This window comes from Eleginops maclovinus, chromosome 14, assembly GCF_036324505.1.
Source record: "Eleginops maclovinus isolate JMC-PN-2008 ecotype Puerto Natales chromosome 14, JC_Emac_rtc_rv5, whole genome shotgun sequence".
NCBI classification, from domain to species: Eukaryota; Metazoa; Chordata; class Actinopteri; order Perciformes; family Eleginopidae; genus Eleginops; species Eleginops maclovinus.
The window spans coordinates 2327898-2353077 of NC_086362.1; the positions used below are offsets into that span (position 1 = coordinate 2327898).

General features: G+C 42.2%; 2 protein-coding genes across 5 annotated transcripts; both read right to left on the reverse strand.

Annotated features, from left to right (window-relative positions):
- Nucleotides 1-36: 36 nt before the first annotated feature.
- On the reverse strand, nucleotides 37-17283 carry mus81 (MUS81 structure-specific endonuclease subunit). Of its 4 annotated transcripts, none has more exons than XM_063901229.1 (18): nucleotides 16634-17283; nucleotides 16275-16394; nucleotides 15424-15574; nucleotides 14188-14317; nucleotides 13655-13740; nucleotides 13182-13301; nucleotides 13019-13099; nucleotides 4003-4091; nucleotides 3583-3777; nucleotides 3233-3391; nucleotides 3012-3139; nucleotides 2808-2920; nucleotides 2048-2167; nucleotides 1857-1952; nucleotides 1585-1722; nucleotides 1374-1477; nucleotides 663-746; nucleotides 37-449 (listed from the first exon to the last, which is right to left on the reverse strand). In XM_063901229.1, the coding sequence occupies exons 3-18, from the start codon at nucleotides 15562-15564 to the stop codon at nucleotides 383-385; spliced, it is 1851 nt and encodes a 616-aa protein (XP_063757299.1). In that variant the 5' UTR covers nucleotides 15565-15574; nucleotides 16275-16394; nucleotides 16634-17283; the 3' UTR covers nucleotides 37-382. The 4 variants fall into 4 exon arrangements, with proteins under 4 accessions (XP_063757299.1, XP_063757300.1, XP_063757296.1 ...); XM_063901230.1 differs by having other exon boundaries at nucleotides 1857-1928; nucleotides 13182-13304; XM_063901226.1 differs by having other exon boundaries at nucleotides 13182-13304.
- Nucleotides 17284-17419: 136 nt separating this feature from the next.
- Nucleotides 17420-24956, reverse strand: ovol1a (ovo-like zinc finger 1a). Its single transcript, XM_063901231.1, has 5 exons — nucleotides 24477-24956; nucleotides 19204-19421; nucleotides 18803-18988; nucleotides 18555-18699; nucleotides 17420-18062 (listed from the first exon to the last, which is right to left on the reverse strand). Exons 1-5 carry the CDS (start codon nucleotides 24574-24576, stop codon nucleotides 17731-17733), a joined length of 981 nt encoding a protein of 326 aa, XP_063757301.1. The 5' UTR covers nucleotides 24577-24956; the 3' UTR covers nucleotides 17420-17730.
- Between the last annotated feature and the right edge of the window lie 224 nt (nucleotides 24957-25180).

Below are 25180 nucleotides of genomic sequence, written 5' to 3' on the forward strand. Positions count from 1 at the left end.
TCAATCAAATCAAAGCAGGAGTCACAAGAAAAGAAGTTCAGCAAATAAAAACACCTTTATTTAATTTCTGAATGTCTGGAAGTTTAACACAGTGCTTTCTGCCCTTTGTCACAAACTGCACTGTAAAACATCGTGTTTAACATAAGCAATAACGAAAATACAATTCAAAATGATCAGCCTTATTATAGTTTCAGGAGGTAATTGTGAAATTCTTCATACAAGTAGCAATATGTTACGGTACTGAGAACTTAGCAGCATGTTTATATTTACACAACAGGACATTTCCATCCTAAAATGTGTTTTATCCAAGTAAAGTAGGGATGAAAACGATGTGAATGAGTGAAATAATGTTCATGATATGACATATTTTTGTGTATTTAAGCTACGTCAGTGCTCCCTGAGTGCAGTACAGCTGATACACGGTTCTGCTCAGAGCTGGACCCAGGTTTCTGAAAAACAGAGGAGGAAAATTCAACATTAACCAAGTGCAATACCTCACAGTACTGCCGTCACATTCAGTAGCTTTTCTGAATAGCATTTAGCATATTTTGTTTTGCAGTTCATTACAGTTTTAAAGGTTGTGAGGTTTTTTCGACTTGTTGACAAGAATAACTGATCAGTGGAGCATGCTGGGAAAAATATGAACCAGTTACACTACAAACCTTTTAAGCTTCCCATATCTGATGGATGAGAGGAGCTTCTCTTTCTCGGTTTCACCTGCACATCGCTCATAGGCCGTCAGCAGACTGAGACAAAGAGAGGAAGAAGGATTTGAAATGAATACCAACAATCTCTTCCAGTAGTTCAGGGTCATGTACTAAAAATATCCTGTTATATAAGTGAGTTTGCATAAAAATGCATGTATACCCTTACTGTGAAACCTTGTTTTTAATTACCAAAAGAAGAATCTTAAACAAAACTCACCAAAAAGTCACATTTCTGATCAAATTCAGTCAGAAAAGTCACATTTGTTTCATGATTTATTATCGTATTCTATGATATATGAACATATGTTTCTCATTCCTTCAACTTACCTGTCCTATTTTGTCTATTGCATTATTGCATTGGGGTTTGTTCTGGCTAATTATTTCATGTTAGGTGTATTGTATGTTGCACTGTTGGAGGAGCATGAAATTGCTTCGTGCACATGAAAAATAAAGCCTTTGAATCCATGAAATGTAATGTTTGACGTCCACAATATCAACCTCTGCAAGTGCTAACTGCCTCTTGCTATTTAGTTGATGCTGCAAGACATCCTGAGTACATCACCAGGAAAAACAAGGGTAGGAATACTTGGTGAAAAGATGTGTGTTCATACTGAATACTTGGTGAAAAGATGTGTGTTCATACTGTATAATATGTGTGTGTGTTACCTGAGGGGAGTGCTGTACAGCTCCAGTATAGCAGCTGCTTTGTCCCCTGACAGTCCGCTCACCTGCATCAGCTGACGGGCAAACACTTCCTTCACTGTCTGACACTGAATGAGAAAAGGAGGGAAACATGGATTCATTTGAAACGGAAAATGGTCTTTTCTTTTAAATGCAAAGACAAAGAGCCTGTACGTACACACACACACACACACACCTTGTTTTTGATTGCACCGTGGTTGAACTCTGCAAAAGAGATGAGGGAACATGAAGGGGATCCTCTCTCCTCCACCTCCTCCTCTTCATCCTCTCCATCCCCCTCCAGCTCTCTGGAGCGACACGTCAGCGTACAGTTCTGGAAAACAGATTAGAAAGGTTCCTCTGTTAATTTTTTTTAAGTCAAATTAGACCCGTTTAATACATTTAATACATAATACACTCATGTTTTGATATAGTGTTTGAAGGAAACATGTTACGAGGTTATTTCACCTGGTAGAGTTTGTTCAGGTATCTCGTCATGACTGTGAGGTAGGCCACTGACTCCCTCACATCCTGGACTCTCTTCACAAAGAAACGATCAATGACCTAACACACACACACACACACACAACATTTATGCAGTACAGAGTCCAAAAAATCATGTTTTAGTCATGTAGGTGAACGAGTGTGTGTTGTCTCACCTGTGTGTTGATTATGGCCTGCTGCAGCGTAGTCTCAGGTAGACTCAGGTGAGAGGCAGCTTTCCCGCACTCCTCCACCAGGTAGCAGGGTTTACGCAGACCACAGCGCTTCAGACGGAACTGATGAAGGCAAGGGAGGAAGAGACAATGTTTATTTCTGCTGGTTTTTGCACAGCTGTACACAACAAAACGGAACAAAAGAGAATTACTTTAGATTTGGATACAGTTAATTGGAGTTTTTTAATAGATTTCTGATATTTGTTAGTTGAGTTTTTGGCTAAAATTAGTTTGTTCTTCACAGAATATTTCTCATGTTCTTAATTTTTATTATTTTTAACAGTCATAGGATGAAAACCAAGACCTATACTTTAGACAAAATATCCCAAATACCGAGAAACAAATACAGACAAAGCTAAATATAAACTACTACTAACACTAAATTAAGCGGCAGTCAAACCCTTACGCATTTACCAAGTGTGAATACTTGTTTTGTTACATTTGTTTGTCTTATACATTTACAGAAGATTTACCAATTTGGATAAGCGATTAATTTTCCCAAATATTCATTAGCAAAAAATAAGACCTTTTCTGATTCTCAAATAAGAAGATTTTCTTGCATTTGATGTCCTAACAAGTTGTATTTTGGGGTTTATTTGTCGGGGAGGAAACAAATAATTTCAGGTCAGCATGCAGGGCTTTGGTAAACAGACTAGAAGACTAATCATTTGATGAAGTAAATAAAGGATGAATGAGTCTTCACCTTCTGTTCCCTGAAGCGTCCGTCGATGATGCTGCCACACAGGTCGTCCATCCTCTTCCTCTCGATGATGTAATCCAGGACGAGCTCACGGCCAACGGGGGTTCGCAACTGTCCTGGAGTTAGAGAAAAACCGAAATCACTACGAGTTTATGTATGTTAACTTCCTGTTTCTTCTTCTTTATGTGACAGTAGATTTGATGTTACCTGGAACGGGTGAGACCTTTTCCCGAGCGACCCACAGGAAGTCTCCCACGTTCAGCTTCCTCACATCGAAGCTCACCCCGTTCCTCTGCAGCTCTTTCACCAGCTCTTGCTTGCAGTGTTTGCTGCCGCTGCACACACACACACACGCACACAAACCGAGCCGTCAGGAAACACACACACACATTTACACGCTTGAGATAAGACTCACAGAGCTGTCTTACCCGGTGGTCTCGATGAAGTCGACACAGAGGATGATCTCGTAGGAGCCAGGAAGAAGACTCCATGAGTTTGGGTTTCTGCTCGGTACGTTTTGGGGTTTTCCTGAAAAGAACATCCCAGGAACGACACTCCTCGGCTGGGCAGCACAGGTCTCTGTAGGGCTGTGAAGAAAAGACGATTATCAGAACCAGAATCATTTATTTATACCGGAAGGAGCTGGGTTTTGTGACAGTTGCTCTGTAATAAAATAGAAAGATAAATACAATAAAAGTTTACAAGCATAACAAGTAAAATGTGCAATAAAAATAAAGTAAATTGGAATTTTAAAAAGGGCAGAGTGAATCCCACTCACTGTAATCTGTCCTCTTCCTTCTCTTCGTCGTCATCACTAGCAGTGAGGTCCACAACCGCCGCGACACCTTCCTCTTCCTCCCCCTCCTCGTCTCCTTCACTCCTGGCCTCTCTGTCTCCTTCTGGACCATCTTTAGTTCCTTCTAAAGATTCTAGACGCCCCCCTAAAGCCAGACCGTCTTCTGTCAGAGAAAACCTGACGGAGGAAAGAGAAACATGACCTGTAAATGTTATTTTGTGTGCTTGAATTTTATTGCATGTGATTGTTTCATTGCTAAAAGTTCATGAATAAGAATAGTTCAAACGTAAACTGTGTATTTTCAGCCCCAGTCCCCACTTCAAAACACTCTGAATTGGTTAAGATAATCAGAATTTCTACAGGTATAATGTGTGTGTGCGTGCGTGTGTGTTTCCTGTGTACCTTGCAGGGTTGTGGGTCTTCATCACCAGGTTCTTCTGGATCAGAGTGCTCACTGAGGACCAGGCCGTGTACTTGCTGCCCAGATCTGGCTACAGACACATGACAGACTCAATTAGAATAACTCTGTGCAGTCAGATCAACGGGCAGAAAGTAGTCCGGTTGATTTAACGTCAGCTGTGGCCAAACAACCACATTTCCTCAACCTAAAAATAGACTAGAATACAGGTGAATATCAAGCTAAAGCAGCACTATTAAAATGTGCTGTCCCAAAAACATTTCAATTTCATTCCTACATTTTTTTTTTATCTGTTATTTATTTTGAACGGTCATTTTGCAGTGACCTCACTTTATAGTCTTCTACAAAATAAAATTCCCTTATTATTTTGGAAAAATAGAGTCAGCCAACGTGTTGTTGTTACCCATGATGCATCTTTTCACTGTTGCCATGGCAAAATCTGTGCATCTGAGCAGACATTCCATTTTAGAACACGACAGTGACATCATCAACGTGGATGACATAATTCGGAATGTCAACTTTGGCTTTGATATTTGTGCTTTGTGACATCATCGAATTCCAAATGTGAATCTATAAAACCAGTCTGAGTTCTTGTTTAAAGGCAAAGCAAATTTTGGCTTAGCTGTTATCAGTCGAACACTGACAACACACTGCGACCTCCGTGAGACAACGTTCAGTATTACCAGTTGCTATTAGCTGTTATCAGTCCAACACTGACAAACAAAACACACCGCAACTTTCGTTAGAAAACGATTAGTATTACCACTTTCTACTGCGTGATATTATAGTCTGTCCTCTGAAGTCATCGCACAGAAATGGCATACAGTAGGGAACAAATGGAAATGGGAGGTGAGCGCGAGGAGATTAGTAGGAGTCTTGGGGCTGTCCAAGAGCAGCTCAAGATTCTACATCGGGAAATGCAATCCGTAAAAAACAGGTTCAGATGCCTTCCGTGTCAGGGGGACGAGTACAAGGCTCTGAAGGCCAAGGAACTTGACCTGAGGCGAAAATGTGCCTACCTCGATAAAGAGGTGAAGAAACTTAGTGAGGAGATCCAAAATAACTGCACCGTAGAGGTCATGCTCCAGGGCATGATCTCCACAAACGAGCGATTGGAGCTTCAACTAGAGAATCTCGAGGAACAGCACGATTTTAACTATAATGAGCTGGCTAGCATGGATACTGTCGATGCTGAGTATCAAGATGCACTGTCTAGGCAGACAGAGCTTAATGCTCAGATTGAGGAGTTGCTTTCAGTGATCCAAGGCTTTAATGCTACAAAGGAATCGCTCATTGCAATGAGTCGAGACACAGAGAAAACCACCAGAGTAAACGGTTCCCTTGAGAAAGACCTAAAGGTGCTCAAGCACGAGGAAAGAGTACAGCTTCAGGGAACTTACCAGCTGTCCTAGGCAGAGACAGAGGGGTTTGCTGGCAGAACCAGGTCCTGCAGCAGGAGTTGAGGATCTCAGGACAGAGCTTGAAAGGAGAGCACAGTGCAGAGGGAGTATAGACGCAATGACAGCGTCAATGAGGAGGGGCGCTTGCAAACTGGCGAGTTGCAAGTACAGATCTCTGAGCTTTCAAAGGGCTTAACTGGTTTTCAGCCAGTCCCATTCATAACACCTATTGGAAGATCAGAATTAAGAAAGTTGATTTTCGCGCGAATAGTTTTTGCCGGTACAGCAGGGTTGTGGGTCTTCACAGGCGGACAGTGCCATGAGGACGGCGATTGCTGCAGACTGGTGACAGCAAATGTCGCCTCATTAGAATAACTCTGTGCGTCGATCAAAAAGTATCGTTGTTGCAGCTGGGCAAACAACCACATTTCGTAACCTAAATAGAGGATACAGTTTCAAGCTAGGCAGCAAAAATGCTGTCAAAAAGCATTTCAATTTTAGCATAGAATGAACGGTCTTTGCAGGACACGTCCAGGTTTTAAAAATAAAGTTCCCAAGGAAAATAGACAACTGCTGGGTAAAGCTTTTCATGTGCCATGCAATTGTGCACGAGAGACCCTTTTGAAGCGTGATAAGTGAGCATGGGATGAAGGCAATTGTGGTTGTCTCAATTCAAACCAGTTGGTTTTTTGAAGAAGGGTAGTTCTCATTTGGCAACACTCGATCACCTGGATGATTTGAACGCGGAAAACGACTCCCTGCGAAATAATCAGGAAGATGCCAATGAAGAGATCGACAGTAAGAAACACATCCAGTACAAACTTCTCAGTCTGGAAGTCAGCGAGGACAAACTCGGGGGGCGAGCGCGATGGGGTGAGTAGGAGTCTTGGGGCTATCCAAGAGCAGCTCAAGATCCTACATGGGGAAATGCAATCCGTAAAAAACAGGTTCAGAAGCCTTCCGTGTCAGGGGGACGAGTACAAGGCTCTGAAGGCCGAGGAACTTGACCTGAGGCGAAAATGTGCCTACCTCGATAAAGAGGTGAAGAAACTTAGTGAGGAGATCCAAAATAACTGCACCGTAGAGGTCATGCTCCAGGGCATGATCTCCACAAACGAGCGATTGGAGCTTCAACTAGAGAATCTCGAGGAACAGCACGATTTTAACTATAATGAGCTGGCTAGCATGGATACTGTCGATGCTGAGTATCAAGATGCACTGTCTAGGCAGACAGAGCTTAATGCTCAGATTGAGGAGGTGCATTCAGTGATCCAAGGCTTTAATGCTACAAAGGAATCGCTCATTGCAATGAGTCGAGACACAGAGAAAACCACCAGAGTAAACGGTTCCCTTGAGAAAGAACTTAAGGTTCTCAAGCACAGGAAAGAGCAGCTTCAGGAACGTTACCAGCTGTCTAAGGCAGAGACAGAAGGGGTTTGCTGGCAGAACCAGGCTCTGCAGCAGGAAGTTGAGGATCTCAGGACAGAGCTTGAAAAGGAGAGCACAGTGCAGAGGGAGATAGAAGCAATGACAGCGTCAAATGAGGAGGGGCGCTTGCAAACTGGCGAGTTGCAAGTACAGATCTCTGAGCTTTCAAAGGGGCTTCTGGGTTTAGAGGATCTGCAGGGGTCATACAACATTGCGAAGGCAGAAAAAGAGTCGATTTTCCAGCAAAATCAGTTTTTGCAACAACAGAAAGAGGAGTTGTGTCGAGACTTTCAAAATGCGGACACCATGAGAGGAGATTGCTACGAAATTGTGACAGCAAATGTCGCCTTGTGCCACGAAAATGTCTTGCTGCAAAAAGACGTTTTGCAGCTCAAGGAAAGACGTCAGCGTTTCGTGGAACTAGAGGACACTTTCAAGGAGGCGAAAGCTGAGAAAGAGGACTTAATTAGGAAGAACACGGCTTTGAGGGACACGATCCAGGGTTTGAGCAATGAGGTTCACAAGGAAAAGCATCTCAGGGTAAAGTTTGAGGCCTTGAATGCATCCAACGAGACCCTGAAGCGTGATAGTGACGCCATGGGGAAGGAACTTGTGGATCTCAATCAACAGCTTGGTGTTTTGAAGAAGGGTAGTTCTCATTTGGCAACACTCGATCACCTGGATGATTTGAACGCGGAAAACGACTCCCTGCGAAATAATCAGGAAGATGCCAATGAAGAGATCGACAGTAAGAAACACATCCAGTACAAACTTCTCAGTCTGGAAGTCAGCGAGGACCAACTCGGGGGTGAGCGCGATGGGGTGAGTAGGAGTCTTGGGGCTGTCCAAGAGCAGCTCAAGATCCTACATCGGGAAATGCAATCCGTAAAAAACAGGTTCAGAAGCCTTCCGTGTCAGGGGGACGAGTACAAGGCTCTGAAGGCCGAGGAACTTGACCTGAGGCGAAAATGTGCCTACCTCGATAAAGAGGTGAAGAAACTTAGTGAGGAGATCCAAAATAACTGCACCGTAGAGGTCATGCTCCAGGGCATGATCTCCACAAACGAGGGATTGGAGCTTCGACTAGAGAATCTCGAGGAACAGCACGATTTTAACTATAATGAGCTGGCTAGCATGGATACTGTCGATGCTGAGTATCAAGATGCACTGTCTAGGCAGACAGAGCTTAATGCTCAGATTGAGGAGTTGCATTCAGTGATCCAAGGCTTTAATGCTACAAAGGAATCGCTCATTGCAATGAGTCGAGACACAGAGAAAACCACCAGAGTAAACGGTTCCCTTGAGAAAGAACTTAAGGTTCTCAAGCACAGGAAAGAGCAGCTTCAGGAACGTTACCAGCTGTCTAAGGCAGAGACAGAAGGGGTTTGCTGGCAGAACCAGGCTCTGCAGCAGGAAGTTGAGGATCTCAGGACAGAGCTTGAAAAGGAGAGCACAGTGCAGAGGGAGATAGAAGCAATGACAGCGTCAAATGAGGAGGGGCGCTTGCAAACTGGCGAGTTGCAAGTACAGATCTCTGAGCTTTCAAAGGGGCTTCTGGGTTTAGAGGATCTGCAGGGGTCATACAACATTGCGAAGGCAGAAAAAGAGTCGATTTTCCAGCAAAATCAGTTTTTGCAACAACAGAAAGAGGAGTTGTGTCGAGACTTTCAAAATGCGGACACCATGAGAGGAGATTGCTACGAAATTGTGACAGCAAATGTCGCCTTGTGCCACGAAAATGTCTTGCTGCAAAAAGACGTTTTGCAGCTCAAGGAAAGACGTCAGCGTTTCGTGGAACTAGAGGACACTTTCAAGGAGGCGAAAGCTGAAGAAAAGGACTTAATTAGGAAGAACACGGCTTTGAGGGACACGATCCAGGGTTTGAGCAATGAGGTTCAAAAGGAAAAGCATCTCAGGGTAAAGTTTGAGGCCTTGAATGCATCCAACGAGACCCTGAAGCGTGATAGTGACGCCATGGGGAAGGAACTTGTGGATCTCAATCAACAGCTTGGTGTTTTGAAGAAGGGTAGTTCTCATTTGGCAACACTCGATCACCTGGATGATTTGAACGCGGAAAACGACTCCCTGCGAAATAATCAGGAAGATGCCAATGAAGAGATCGACAGTAAGAAACACATCCAGTACAAACTTCTCAGTCTGGAAGTCAGCGAGGACAAACTCGGGGGTGAGCGCGATGGGGTGAGTAGGAGTCTTGGGGCTATCCAAGAGCAGCTCAAGATCCTACATGGGGAAATGCAATCCGTAAAAAACAGGTTCAGAAGCCTTCCGTGTCAGGGGGACGAGTACAAGGCTCTGAAGGCCGAGGAACTTGACCTGAGGCGAAAATGTGCCTACCTCGATAAAGAGGTGAAGAAACTTAGTGAGGAGATCCAAAATAACTGCACCGTAGAGGTCATGCTCCAGGGCATGATCTCCACAAACGAGGGATTGGAGCTTCGACTAGAGAATCTCGAGGAACAGCACGATTTTAACTATAATGAGCTGGCTAGCATGGATACTGTCGATGCTGAGTATCAAGATGCACTGTCTAGGCAGACAGAGCTTAATGCTCAGATTGAGGAGGTGCATTCAGTGATCCAAGGCTTTAATGCTACAAAGGAATCGCTCATTGCAATGAGTCGAGACACAGAGAAAACCACCAGAGTAAACGGTTCCCTTGAGAAAGAACTTAAGGTTCTCAAGCACAGGAAAGAGCAGCTTCAGGAACGTTACCAGCTGTCTAAGGCAGAGACAGAGGGGGTTTGCTGGCAGAACCAGGCTCTGCAGCAGGAAGTTGAGGATCTCAGGACAGAGCTTGAAAAGGAGAGCACAGTGCAGAGGGAGATAGACGCAATGACAGCGTCAAATGAGGAGGGGCGCTTGCAAACTGGCGAGTTGCACGTACAGATCTCTGAGCTTTCAAAGGGGCTTCTGGGTTTAGAGGATCTGCAGGGGTCATACAACATTGCGAAGGCAGAAAAAGAGTCGATTTTCCAGCAAAATCAGTTTTTGCAACAACAGAAAGAGGAGTTGTGTCGAGACTTTCAAAATGCGGACACCATGAGAGGAGATTGCTACGAAATTGCGACAGCAATAGTCGCCTTGTGCCACGAAAATGTCTTGCTGCAAAAAGACGTTTTGCAGCTCAAGGAAAGACATCAGAGTTTCGTGGAACTAGAGGACACTTTCAAGGAGGCGAAAGCTGAAGAAAAGGACTTAATTAGGAAGAACACGGCTTTGAGGGACACGATCCAGGGTTTGAGCAATGAGGTTCACAAGGAAAAGCATCTCAGGGTAAAGTTTGAGGCCTTGAATGCATCCAACGAGACCCTGAAGCGTGATAGTGACGCCATGGGGAAGGAACTTGTGGATCTCAATCAACAGCTTGGTGTTTTGAAGAAGGGTAGTTCTCATTTGGCAACACTCGATCACCTGGATGATTTGAACGCGGAAAACGACTCCCTGCGAAATAATCAGGAAGATGTCAATGAAGAGATCGACAGTAACAAACACATCCAGTACAAACTTCTCAGTCTGGAAGTCAGCGAGGACCAACTCGGGGGTGAGCGCGATGGGGTGAGTAGGAGTCTTGGGGCTGTCCAAGAGCAGCTCAAGATCCTACATCGGGAAATGCAATCCGTAAAAAACAGGTTCAGAAGCCTTCCGTGTCAGGGGGACGAGTACAAGGCTCTGAAGGCCAAGGAACTTGACCTGAGGCGAAAATGTGCCTACCTCGATAAAGAGGTGAAGAAACTTAGTGAGGAGATCCAAAATAACTGCACCGTAGAGGTCATGCTCCAGGGCATGATCTCCACAAACGAGCGATTGGAGCTTCAACTAGAGAATCTCGAGGAACAGCACGATTTTAACTATAATGAGCTGGCTAGCATGGATACTGTCGATGCTGAGTATCAAGATGCACTGTCTAGGCAGACAGAGCTTAATGCTCAGATTGAAGAGGTGCATTCAGTGATCGAAGGCTTTAATGCTACAAACGAATCGCTCATTGCAATGAGTCGAGACACAGAGAAAACCACCAGAGTAAACGGTTCCCTTGAGAAAGAACTTAAGGTTCTCAAGCACAGGAAAGAGCAGCTTCAGGAACGTTACCAGCTGTCTAAGGCAGAGACAGACAGGGTTTGCTGGCAGAACCAGGCTCTGCAGCAGGAAGTTGAGGATCTCAGGACAGAGCTTGAAAAGGAGAGCACAGTGCAGAGGGAGATAGACGCAATGACAGCGTCAAATGAGGAGGGGCGCTTGCAAACTGGCGAGTTGCAAGTACAGATCTCTGAGCTTTCAAAGGGGCTTCTGGGTTTAGAGGATCTGCAGGGGTCATACAACATTGCGAAGGCAGAAAAAGAGTTGATTTTCCAGCAAAATCAGTTTTTGCAACAACAGAAAGAGGAGTTGTGTCGAGACCTTCAAAATGCGGACACCATGAGCGGAGATTGCTACGAAATGGTGACAGCAAATGTCGCCTTGTGCCACGAAAATGTCTTGCTGCAAAAAGACGTTTTGCAGCTCAAGGAAAGACATCAGAGTTTCGTGGAACTAGAGGACACTTTCAAGGAGGCGAAAGCTGAAGAAAAGGACTTAATTAGGAAGAACACGGCTTTGAGGGACACGATCCAGCGTTTGAGCAATGAGGTTCACAAGGAAAAGCATCTCAGGGTAAAGTTTGAGGCCTTGAATGCATCCAACGAGACCCTGAAGCGTGATAGTGATGCCATGGGGAAGGAACTTGTGGATCTCAACCAACAGCTTGGTGTTTTGAAGAAGGGTCGTTGTCATTTGGCAACACTCGATCACCTGGATGATTTGAACGCGGAAAACGACTCCCTGCAAAAGAATATTGACGATGTCAAGAAAGAAATCGATCGTAAGAAACACATCAAGCACGAACTCCTCAAACTGGAAGTCAGTGAAGCAGCCTCCCAGGTGAAACACAGGTTCCTGAAAGAGGTGCTCGCTGAGACCCAGGACAAACTCCTTCGCGAAATGCACTGGCAGCAGAAATACAACAACGCGGTTCTTCAGAGAGACAGCTTGGAGAAGGAGCAAAACAAACTGAATGAAGACGTCCAGTTTTTCCAAGACAAGCTCAAATCTCACGGGGAGTTCAAGAAGAGTTATGAAGCTGTCGAGGCGGAGAACAAAACTCTTACCAGCGAGAGCAAAACCCTGCAGGAAAAGCTGAACGGCCTGCAGAAAAAGTGTCCGGGCGATGAGCAGGAAGAATTTCAGGCTCGAAACGGGGATCTCAAATGCCAGGTCCAGGACAATCAGGACCTCATTAACGGTTATTATCGGGAGTTCGACACCCTTCAAGATGAGTTCCTTGAGCTCATGAGAACGGTGCAGGAGAATAGAGCTCAGCGGGACAGGCATTAAAGGCCACTAGCTAGTCGGTGGCATAACAGGTTTTCTCCCGGAGAGTCGGGTTTTCCTGCATTTACCGTTTCAAATGGTGATCTTTAAAAAAACGAACATTATTAGCTACCACGCGCGACATCAGGGGTAATTTCGGGGGGGTACGTTTCTTTTCTAGCAATTTACAATTTTCTTAATTCGGCAAAAGCAATTATCTAGAAACATTATGTATTGAATTTTTCATGTTGATTGGTCTCTAAGAAGTTCAAAAAGACACAACATTTTGACTTTTTTCTGATCATTTCTTCTCCAAATTATTTTTTGTGACAATTTAAATAAATACAAAATAAGTCACAACATAATAAGTATATTGTTATATCTGTTCAAGTGTTAGATTACCATACAGCACATATACCAAGGATATTAGGCATTAAATAGTTCATTATTGTGTTTAATAAAAATGCTTTATGGTCATTTCAGTTACAGCCCAGATGCATTAATCCAATACTTCTATATATTGGTGTTTAAGAAGGTCAGAAGGGAAGAAAAAACATACATAAAAAGGAGGTAAAAGACACATTTAAGGGTCAGAAAATCTTGATAAGTGCTGCTGTCACTTTAAGGTACATTACTACATTATCAAACAGAGCATTTTTTATCAGCAGAGGCAAAATGATCATATTTAAATCCAAGAAAACGTGTTTAAAATCAATATTTTGTGTCATTGATTTATTTGGTAAGCGGGTTTATATGCAGCTAGCATAGCTTTAGCTTTAACACCCTTACTGAACATTTCACTTACCACAGTGAAGGACTTATCGCAGAGTTGCTGAGCCTCTGCTTGTAGCTCCATCTTGAACATGTAGCCTTTGCTTCCTGGGATCTGGAGAAAGAGAGAGATAAAATGTGGAGACAAAGCAAAAACCTGGACGTATTTAATCTAAATGTGACGGAGAAAGGCGTACCTGCGACTCTCTGTAAAGTGTGAGCAGCACAGCGTAACCCCCAGACCTTTTCTGGGGTATGTATTCCCTCTTCTTCCTCCTCCCTCCTCCTTTGTTTTTCCCTTGATCCCCTGCTGCATTCTTCTAGTAAAAGAAATATCACAATTAAGGGGTTTGCAACGACAAATAGGTTGAAAAAAACAGGTGGAAAAACGTCTCAAGGGATTTAAAAAAGTGTGTTTTCCTAAAAAAAAAAGTAAAGCCATTTAGCTTATTTTTAACGAGTGTGTGGCTTCATTTGTGGGGCTTTTTTTGCACATGATTGACTGATAATGTATTTGGTCGAATCCTTTTGACCTGACTTACTTCAAAAGGATCACATTTCTATAGATGTATTTGTTTTGAGATGTTATTATTGGGATTTATTTCCCCATGAAAGTGATGAACACACACACACTTCTACCTCTACACACATACACACACACTCCATGTACCTTTCTGGAGGGATCCAGGCTGTTGTTGTCCTGTCGGCCAGGAGGGGGCGCTCCTTCAGGGAGAGAGTGGATAGGAGCGTCTGGACCTACAGTGAAAGCAAAGGGAGCAAACGAAGACGGATTAGACAGTAAAATGAAAATCTTCAGGACATTTTAAGACTGCTTTGTCTTCGAGATCCAAGAAAACATCGAGTGCTATAATTTTAAAGACCTTTAGTCAAAATATTGATTTACTTACAGACAAAATAACGCGTTTGTGATTCATTTTATTGCAGCTTTACGTAAGTAAGGATTGGTTTCCTAGCTTTGCCTTTGGGTATTACTCCTCGTAGTGGGTTAGTGTTCGGGATAGTTTTCTCCAGCAAACTTAGGTTGTACTTTATATACTTCTTATTTGGATTGCATTCATTGTAAAGTAGTTCCCATCTTGTATTTTCATCCCTTTCCCAAGGCAGGCATCAATCTATTTCTATGATCAACTTGTCTCTTATTTTTAAGTCGATTAATGCAAACATGAATCCACTGTTCCTCACCGTTCTCTCTAAGATACCGCTGCAGTTTCTGATCCAGTATTTTACAGATGCCGTCTCCAAAGCTCTGCAGGATTTTTGCCTCCTTGGCGTTTTGAAGCGGCAACGGATACTTATTCAAAGAGCTGATGGCCTGCACACAAGACAGAAGCAAACATGAATTAAAATAAACAAACACCAGTGACTTTAAAGCAGGAATACGTGTTGTGTACAGTTCACATTGTACCTGGGGTCGCTTTATATAGGCTGGACAAAGAGCCGACAATTGAGACAGCTTGAAGTTAAAAGTCTAAACAGAAAACTTAATAACCAACATATAGAAATACCTCTAATTTATGACACTCTTCCTGTATTCAAGGTTGTTAACTATTTGTCATAAAAGTACTTCTTTTACATATCACGATCTGAGTCCACTTTTCCACTGATTATAGATAGATAGATAGAATCGGAGGATGAAATCCTCTTTATTAGTCACATACATGCACACAGCAGAGCACACACAGTGAAATTGGTCCTCTGCATTTAACCCATCCTAGCACTAGGAGCAGTGGGCAGCTATCGTGCAGCGCCCGGGGAGCAATGGGGAGGGGGGATTGGAGGTGTCCGGTGCCTTGCTCAAGGGCACCACAGCAGGGCCTAGGAGGTGAACTGGGACCTCTCCAAGTAGCAGTCCACTTTCCATATTTCAACTCTGTTGGGGACTTGAACCGGCGACCCTACGGTTCCCAGTCCAAGCCCCTACTGACTGAGCCACTGCTGGAAATTATATTGATTATATTTATGTACATAGTATATGAATGCATCAGATATTACAATTAAAAACCTAAATGTAGGATGACAGACAGACAGACAGACAGACAGCCGGACAGACAGACAGACAGACAGACAGAAGCATTTAAATACAATATATACACATTCTCAATAAAAAAGACCTAAAAACATGATCTAAATCTAATCTAAACATTAGAAAATATACAGAATAATCTCTCTAATATTCCAATCTACTGAACATATAAACAAAGTGTACTATATACACATAAAGAATGGTTGAATAGCAGCTTGAAATTAAGAGTAAAATATATCCTGTGAGGTAGTTTAAATACTTCTTGAATGCAGGATTTTTACTTGCCTGCCTGAATTAAGGCTAAACAGGGTATTTCTACACAGTGGTATTACTACATATTTCACTACCATTTTAAAAACAGTCAGAGATCGGAGTACTTTACTCTGATGCTTTACCTTCTGGTAGGTGTACTGCAGCTTCAGCCCCTTCTCTTTGGCATCGTCCCGCAGCTCGGTGAGCCACTTGAGGAACAGAGGGTTTGGGCAGGCGGGCAGGGGGCGTTTCCGACCCAATCGAACCTGCTCCGAAGCTGGCATCCCTTTGGACCTGAGAGGCAGAGATGGGACGCACATTTACTCAAGTACTGTAATTAAGCAAAATTTGTAGGTACTTTACACTTCTATTCCACCACATTTAAAAGGGAAATCATGCAATCTTAGTACACATCATTTATTAAACAGCTTAAGCTACTTACTAAAAAATGCATCCATGAATTCACAAAAGAGTCACATATATTTAAATATTTTACTAAAAGTGAATAAGAACTACTACTTGATTCAACAATATAACCTAGAAATGTCACATGTATAGATATCATTATATACACACATATAGGAAATGTTACTGCATATCGTTTACTTTTTATACTTTTAGTATTTAGCTGATAATAATTGTGTATTTTTACTAGTAACATTTTGAATGCAGGACTTTTACTTGTAATTACGTATTTTGTAAAATAATGTATTGGTAGTTTTTCTCTAGTAAAGCATCTGAATACTTCTTGCACCACTGCTGAGAGGAGAGAAATGTCACTGTAGCCAAACATGACAGAACTAGCCCGATGCTAAAAACAACTGCAGTTTAGCTAGCATAAGCCAACGTTAGCGCTCCTTAATCAGCTATTATACATACATAAAAGTTGTTGCTAATAACGCACATTAGTTAACAGTAGAAGCAACACGTTTACAGAGTTTTTAGCAGATAATAAGTTAAGAAGGTCGTGTTATTTCGTTAAAAAGAGGCTCACCTTTCACTTGTGAGTTAGCATCAGGATCTGGCGCGTTGATTTTCAAAGACTTCCTGTTTACATCAGTCACGTGACCGGAGGTGGACCAAGGAGGCGGGGCATGAATGCGTACAGTGACATCTAGCGGTGATAATGTAAATATAAGGATTAATTAACGTAAATTAATACTTTTAAAATAAACTAAAGTGAAATAGCTTGAAAGATTATTTTGCAATGCTTAAGTGTTATATAAGATTTAGAAATACTGTCATGTCCGAGAAGTGCTTTTATTCACAAGGAGGATGCATGGTGTGAACGAGGCTACACATTCGAGTGCACTCAGAGTCTGTTAACTTCCAGGACCGTTATCTAGCTGTCACCTGAGTCCGCCTCCGTGTTTCCCCAGGCTGAAGGGCGTCTGCAGGATTCCTCCAACATGATCCGACAGAGACCAGGAATCCAACCTCACCCTGCCAACTCTCCTAAGGAGCACAACTAATGTGTCAGTGCTGTCTTTCATGCATTCATACACACAGTTTACAGAGGCAGAGTAAAGCAGATTTAACTCGTACTTTGACTGAACATAAGAGGAAATACCTCAGCAAAAATCCACTGAAACTTTACCAATAGTTTTGCTTGGACAACATATGTTTAACTGTTCAATACTCAACATATTTCCCTCTCTCAACCCAAAGTTTCAGGCTCTAAACCTGTCAGTAGTCATACCAATAACACCCTTTATGCCTGTAGCAACATTTCCTGTCATCAACCGGAGGCTTTAATGTAAACATTTGGTCATTTTTTTGTTTATATTCCTTATTACCCTTCCAGATCCTACTAATTAGAGCATATGGGAAGTTAACTCAAGTTGGTTAAATGCTCTTAAATCTGCCTAATATATACATTTATACTAATCTTGGAGGTGCATGCATGAAAGCTGATCTACCTTTACCTGTAAATTTAAGAAGACATATACCATTGTCTATTTTTTCCCGAAGAAGCAGGAATTATATTGTTAATTTAGGAGGATTATATCCCTTCAAGTGAATCACTATAAATGTGCTTGGTTTTATTGTGTAGAAAAGGTGAATAACGGCCTGTTTAATAAGCCAAGTATGAATAATAAGGCCCCTGTAAAAGCACAGCTTGACAAAACACAATGTCCCTTCTTGGGATATATATTACTTCTTTAATGCACAGGGTATTTTTTCACGGAAAAACTCACTGTCGATAGATAGACACCCACCAGAAATATTCACATGCAATACAAATCAGGTTTTTTTTTTTGGTATTGTTGAAGGAGCTTTTTTCCCACCATCACACATGTAAAAATATATATAAGTTAAAGTCACACTTGGCCTTGTTTGGTGCATCATTGTGATATATACAGTAAACATTCATACACACCCCCCCCCCTATGTTTTAATCACTTTTGTGTCCTGAGGTCCTGAGGTTAATGACTTTCCCGCCTCCTCCTCTACTGCCCTGCAGATCCGGTGGTATCATCGCTCTCCGCTCCATGAGGGGATCCAGGGGACGACTCGTCAGCCTCCCCTCCTCCTCCCCCACCTCGCCTCGCTGCCTTCCCCTTCAGCAGGGCGCTGTCGGGGTGCAGCGATTGCAGGTGGATGAGCAGCTCGTCCTGGCTTCCCGACGTCAGGCCGCACTCCTCGCAGACGTACAGCTTATTGCGGCGCTCCTTGTAGGCGTACTTCTGCGTCACGCTGTGGATCTTCTTCATGTGCGACTCCAAGGAGCAGCGCTGGGTGAAGGCCTTTTCACACAGGGTGCACTTGTAGGGACGGACTCCTGTTTGGAAAACGTGGGAAAATGTCATTTTCTATTTTATCCGGACATGTTATAGCTCCCCTTTATATGTCACTGGTTTGCAATTAGCCTGAATCTTTATTGTTATTTTCTATTATATTTTCTTTACAATACAATATTTTATTTTTTTTTTTATTATTTTAAACATTTTTAATCAATTTGGTCTTTTTTCTTTTGTTATTATTATTTATATTATTTTATTTATTTTTTACATAAAAGGTTAAAATGTAATATTCTATTTTAGGAGGATTATAATTATTATTGCATTTTTTACATCCCCATTAATATGATTATGATTTATATTTCATATTGAATTCATTGGTTTCATATTTGTTTGCTCTGTATTTTTTATTGTTATTATTTATTTATATTAAAACATTTTAGCCACATTTTTTAAGAATGTGTGGAAGTCAATAAACAAAAAGTATTGTCCTCTGTGTTTATTTATGTCCAGGAACATGTGTGTGTACATACCTGTGTGTGTGCGTACGTGTCTCTTGAGGTCGAAAGTGTCGTTGAAGCCTTTCCCACAGAAGGTGCACAAGTGTCTCTTGGTGTCGTTGTGGCACTTCAGGTGTCTGTTTAGCATCCGCTGGTACTGGAAGGTCTTCTGGCACACCTGCGAGCAGTAGCAACACCGACAATTAATACCATTAAACGAAATACTAACCAACAAACTGGTGAAAAATAAGAATTATCTGTATACTCTAATTACTACATACCTGGCACATGTACTGACTCTGACCTGTCGACCTGGTCACCATCGAAACCGCTTCCATTTGGTCAGGGATTGTCGTCAAGGCAACGGGCATCACCGTGGCATTGGGAGTGAGGGATGCCGGGGTGGGAACAGGAGGTAGAATGAGAGGGAGGTGAGAGGGATCCGGGGGAAGCTCACCTGTAGTCACCTGGGGAGCACAGAGGGAGTAAATGTGAAAAAACAAACAAAAAACTGGTTTTTAACGACTTTAATTAGGGGATATAAGAGCAGTCACATCGATCAAGAATATTTGGTTTTCTGTCCTTTAAGACGGAATTGGACCCCCCCATAGGGATCAAATCTTTGGCTCCTTCTGGACATTATTCCAGGCAGAAGGGGCAGCATATATGCTTGTGTCCTCACCTTGATTTTGGAGCGGATGTAAGGGGATCCCTGCGCTCTCCTCCGGATGTCGGTCCTCTGCTCGGCGGCCGGGCTCTGCGGTCGGCCCAGAGCGGTACTGGACGGCAGCTCGGCGCTTCTGTGGGTGTCTGAGAGAGAGTATTTGGTGAGGCAGAGCGGCGAGGCCTCGGCGGGACTCGCTTCAACCTCCATCACGAATGAGGGTGGGATGATGGGGACTGGAGGAAGAGAGGAAGAGAGTCAGATTAGAAAGTCTACTTCTTAACCTGAAAAAATGACTTCAAATTGTTGTTTTTTTTAGCATTTTTGCATAAAAAACTACTGTGATTATTAACATATTACTCAAAATGTTGGTGATGACTTTTCTGTCCATTGCAAAGTCACATTCAATACATTGAGTGATGTAAAAATGTATATAAATCTGAGAAAATCAGAACCAGAAGATTGTTTGTTATTATTTTTCTATTTAATCCTAATTTTATATGATATTTTTAGTCTTTTACCGGACATTGTAATACAAAAATTTGATTATGTATCAGATTTTATTAATTTTTTTCAGATGTCTTACTTCTTATTTCATATAATGTTTTTATTTCATTTATCTTTTTTTTCTGATTGTCGTTATGCAACATTTCCCAGGCTTCTCTTGATCGGAAAAGAATAGAAAATAGAGGCACTAGTTCAAATATGTTCAAAAAAGGTGCAACATCAACAGGTATAGGTCTTAAAAAATACAAATTGAAGCTGAGAGAGGATTGGGAAAAAGAAACAAAGGTAAATGTGTCTCGTACATTTCATAATGTGCAGCCGGCTTGATATTTGCACAATCCCTCAATTAGCAAACACTCAGAGTTAAATTGTGTGTTTGTGTGTGTGTGCAGGTGTGGTTGTGCACATGTTTGGCGTATTATTTTATGTAAGTCATTTTGCATGCAAGCACATAATCACATATACACACACACACACACACACACACACACACACACACACACACACACACACACACACACACACACACACACACACACACACACACACACACACACACACACACACACACACACACACACACACACACACACACACACACACACACACACACACACACACAACAGTTAGACTTGTTTAACCAGACAGTCTTGCAGCACCAGCTCTGTACCTTCCTCAAACAATCCACCAGGGTGGATGCCTCTGTGAGTGTGTGTGTGTGTGTGTGTGTGTGTGTGTGTGTGTGTGTGTGTGTGTGTGTGTGTGTGTGTGTGTGTGTGTGTGTGTGTGTGTGTGTGTGTGTGTGTGTGTGTGTGTGTGTGTGTGTACAGCATTAAAAAATCATCTTTTTTGAATATAGCGACAGAGAGGGATGTAGGTTCATAAAAACCTTTGACACTCAAATAGTCAGGTGTGTGTGTGCGTGTGTGTGAGAGAGGCAGGTGTGGCTGAGCTCGGAGCAGACAATGAATCAGTTGACACTGCACGGCCTCCATCAGATAAAAATCAAATATAGATGCAAATGGAGTGTGACAGAGAGCTGTGAAGATAGAGTGACAAAAAACTGATCTACGAGCAGCAGAGGTAACGGGCCTCTGACACAGGGTCGTTAATATTAGCAGTACCGGTACATTCAGCTTTGCATGAATTTATTCAAGCACCTTTTAACATTACCAAAGATGTCCAGACCCTTGAAGTCTTTATCATCACATGGAAGTTATTGCGGTTGCACTTAATTAAGCTAACAGAATATAAAGCGTTATCAAAGTGTATTGTTTGTGTAAATGAAACAAAATACCACGTTGAACCTCAAGCACTTGAATCCAGGCATGTTCTTAGTTTACAAACATAACAGTTAAAATTAAGCATTTTGTCCTGGTGTCCTACCAAAAAATGATGCATGTTCTGTCAGGTAAACATATTTTATGGAAACCACATCAGTTTACTTTAGTTAGGAACTGTTTAAGTGATAACTAACCACTTTTAAATCTGTTTTATATAGCTACTCCTGTGTGGTGGTAGTTTCTGTGGCGACTGTAATCTCATCTTGTATTGTTTGTTCTCCCCCTCACCTATGAATGAAATGTGTGTGTTCTTCTGTGAGAGTGTGTGTGCATATGGAAGGCAGGGTGATGGGGTTCAACACACCCCTACTCGTCGAGAGGGAGTTGTGTTTGTCTGAATACATTTCTTCAATATTCTCCTTCCGTGATTCAACAGTTGGTTAGATAACTGTGTGTGTGTGTGTGTGTGTGTGTGTGTGTGTGTGTGTGTGTGTGTGTGTGTGTGTGTGTGTGTGTGTGTGTGTGTGTGTGTGTGTGTGTGTGTGTGTGTGTGTGTGTTTGCAGAAGGCGTAGTGTGTGCAGCAGTAGGCTTTCTTTAGGGTCCGTTATACTTCCTCCCACCCAAACATTAACCTCGCAGCAGCCTCGGGGGAGACCGGGACAGGGACTATTTATTTGTTTCATAACATTTTTGGAAAACCCTAAGTTGCCTTCTTGTCAAAAATGAAACGAGAAGATTGACAATGCTTTCATTTCGTGAGGTTAGTATGACGCTACACACAGGAGCTAGTTAGCTTAGCTTAGCTTAGCATAACCAGTGGAAACAGCCGGCTGACTGCGTCTTCAGTCTAGGCTAACTGTAGCATTAGATTGTTTAGCAAAATATCTGATGGGCACAAAATGTCAAACTATTCCTTTAAACAACACATTTACGGTATTTATAATTAAATATTTGTTTGCTATAAAGTTGAAATCTGACCAAAAATCTGTTTTTGGACTACTTATATTTGTATTAAATCTCAATAAATATTTCAAATGATCACCTTGTTTTGTGATAGAGTCGTTTTCACTGGTCTTTTGTTTACTAAGAATGTATATATTACATGTTCTCTTTAACTATTTTATGTTCAAATGTTTGTGTTTTTAATCACTGAAGCACCGTGAAGATCACAACCAGATAACGTTTCAATACCGTCTTTAAAAACCTGTAATGTTTTTAGGGTTCCTTGTGTATTTAAATTAGCTTTGATTAAATCTCTTTTCATTCCAAATTAAACAAACAAAAGTACTCTGTTTATGACGTTGAAATCACAGGTAATACACTTGGTATAAGTGTTTAGGTTAGTGGTTTATTCCAGACTGATGAGTCTTCAGAAGCAGGCCCTGGCACGTGATTGTGGATTAGGAGATACAAATAAACTTCTACAGACACACAAACACACTCCCACACACAAAAGTCTCGAAACGGGTGGCATCTGGAACACCATTAAGGCATTCAACAAGCCTTTCTGACTGCAATTATCATACCTCTGAGTGTGTGTATGTGTGTGTGTGTGTGTGTGTGTGTGTGTGTGTGTGTGTGTGTGTGTGTGTGTGTGTGTGTGTGTGTGTGTGTGTGTGTGCCCTTATATCACCCGCACACAAAAATACACGTCGGGCAGGTACGTCGAGTAACGGCACATACCGAAAACTTAGGGTGAGAGTCTCAGGTCTTTGATTGGATTGTTAATTATGCGTAATTACGCACCGAAACGTAGTTGTTTGTGTTGAAACTATAATATTTTAAAGAAACAATGTGATGTGATTGTCATGTTTTGTGTATAACCTGGGTCAATAAGAGTTTATAGAAACAATTAACACAAATTAATCGAGTTAAGTGAGGAAATGTGTGTCTTGGAATAGTTAACAATCCATTTCGGTGCGTAAAGTTGGAAACGCTTTACGTGAGCTTTTCGCCAGTCCAGAAATACCTGCTTGCATCCATTATTTTTTATTTAAAACCACTTGATAATCAGCTGCACTTCAGTTATTTTACATGTGCTGGGTGCAAACATCAGAGAGGATGTAAAAGTCAATGATTACAAGTTAACGGTGATGAGATGTGGAGGCAAAGAGAGAGGGAGAGACGGGGGAGGGGGGAGAGGTTTAGGGTGTAGTCCGTTACTTGTTATCTGATACCGACGTGGTCTTACAATAAAATCTCCTCGATGGCAACAATGGAGATTGTTCTCGAGAGGAGTAGTTGGGACAGGAGGACTTCATTTATTTGTCATTTAAATATCTGGGTAAACAGAACAACTAAAGCTAAAGACTTCAAGCTCAGATTGACAGTTACAAACATGTCAGCTCTTGTTATGTGTCTGCAGTGGCACCCAATTTAGAAAAACGTTAGTTCCTGAGGGCCGCAATGAAATCCATAGGAGTGCTAAACTAACACATGTCGTCTCCAAAACGTATTATATTTAAACTTAAGGGCACGAGGACATATTATACTATAAACACTTCTCTATTAACACTCATATAGTTAATGTAATCATAAAATGCCTAAAACACCAATAACTAATAAGTAGTTTTTAGCAGCTTAAATGACACTTGGGACCACATATAACATATATTCTCCTCTATTAACTCACACAATGTTGTAAATCAGTTTATTGAATCGCCAGATGTGTACAACCTTATAAAGACAAGCAAACGTACCACTTTGTTTTGCCAAAAATACGCCATTTAGCATGAGAATAAGCAGTAAAAATAACCAATTAGTCAACGAAAACTACTTTCAAGTTTGTTTTTGCCAGAAATGTGCCAATTAATTGCTTAAAATAAGTCATTCAGCATGAAAGAAATAATAGAAAATGACTTATTAGTCGAGAAATAACTGGATTTGCCGATACTTTTATAATCAACAAACGGTAATAAACTCGGTTTTTTTTACTAAAAGTCTATGTGCTACACAAGTGGATGCACTGCTCAGCTGTAATCAGGGGTTGAAGGTCGATGTGTGAAAAGCAACAGGTCCTTGTGATATCTTATAGGCCGCCTCACACAATGACAGATATGAAAACACAAAAGCAAACATGCAGGCTTTTGTGGTGACGTAACATGTTTTATAGGGGCTTAAACAATAACTAGTTATATGTGTATTTGATTCAGGGCTAAAATGTGGATTCAGTGAGGTTTAACAAGTTGTTTTGACCTGGATACAAGTTTAAAATGAGGATTAAATAAACCTTAAGTTAACCAAACGCAACTTCACTCCAGGAACTACACTCTGGAGAGTGTGTAGTTCAGGGCCCGCTGTCTTTCCCGTTATTCGGTGTCCCCGGAGAGCAGCCTCCCCGTTACAATCACAACTAGACCCCTTCCCCATCCACACACACATTCCTAGTGTATCCAAACCCGTATATGAACCCTACAAACCCGTGCGTAAAAGAACCCAAATACGCGGGTTTTTTTGCGTTAAAACATCAAGTATGTCTCATTACAGCAGCTTGGACTCACCTGGGATGTAGACGTCGCCTCGCTCATGATCAGGGAGCTCGGACCAGTTCCGCTTTCCCGGAGAAACATTTGCCTTCTTCACCAGAAAGGCCCTCGGCATGTTTAATTTAGACTCTGGGACTCTTCTTGGGAAGGTTTGGAGAGGGGTAACAAAAGTTACAAAAGGCAGGAAACTCCAAAGTTGGAAGGAAAAAAAATGGAAGGTGTCGATCCAATCTTCTTCCTCTTTGCACCTTTCTTCTCGTTTCGCAAGTCGATTTTAATCACCTTTTTCCCAGTAGCACACCTTTCCTTTAAACTGTTCGTTTCCTGGACTCAAACAAAATGACAATTGGTCGGACAGGTGAGTCCGCTCAGGTGTGCAGCCGGACAGGTAAAGACGAATTTCTCCCACAGCGACTGGAATAACGGGAGTGTGTGTTGCGTGGGTGAGAGAAAAAAACGGTGTATTGTATCCTGGTCACACACACACAGCCGGCAGAGGTGGGTCTAAAAGCAGCAGCACAGGTACTCATTTGAAAAAGCAGGAAACAGGCGCCACCGCGCATGCGCGTGAGAAATAACGGTGACAACAAACCAGGGAGTCTGGGCTCGGCCTGCGTTTACCTGCTCGACCGGTTTACCCTCCCACCCTCCTCTCGCTCGGTCTCTACCTCTTCTCCATTCCGCTTTAAGGTGTGGGGAACGGTGGATATGACGAGGAA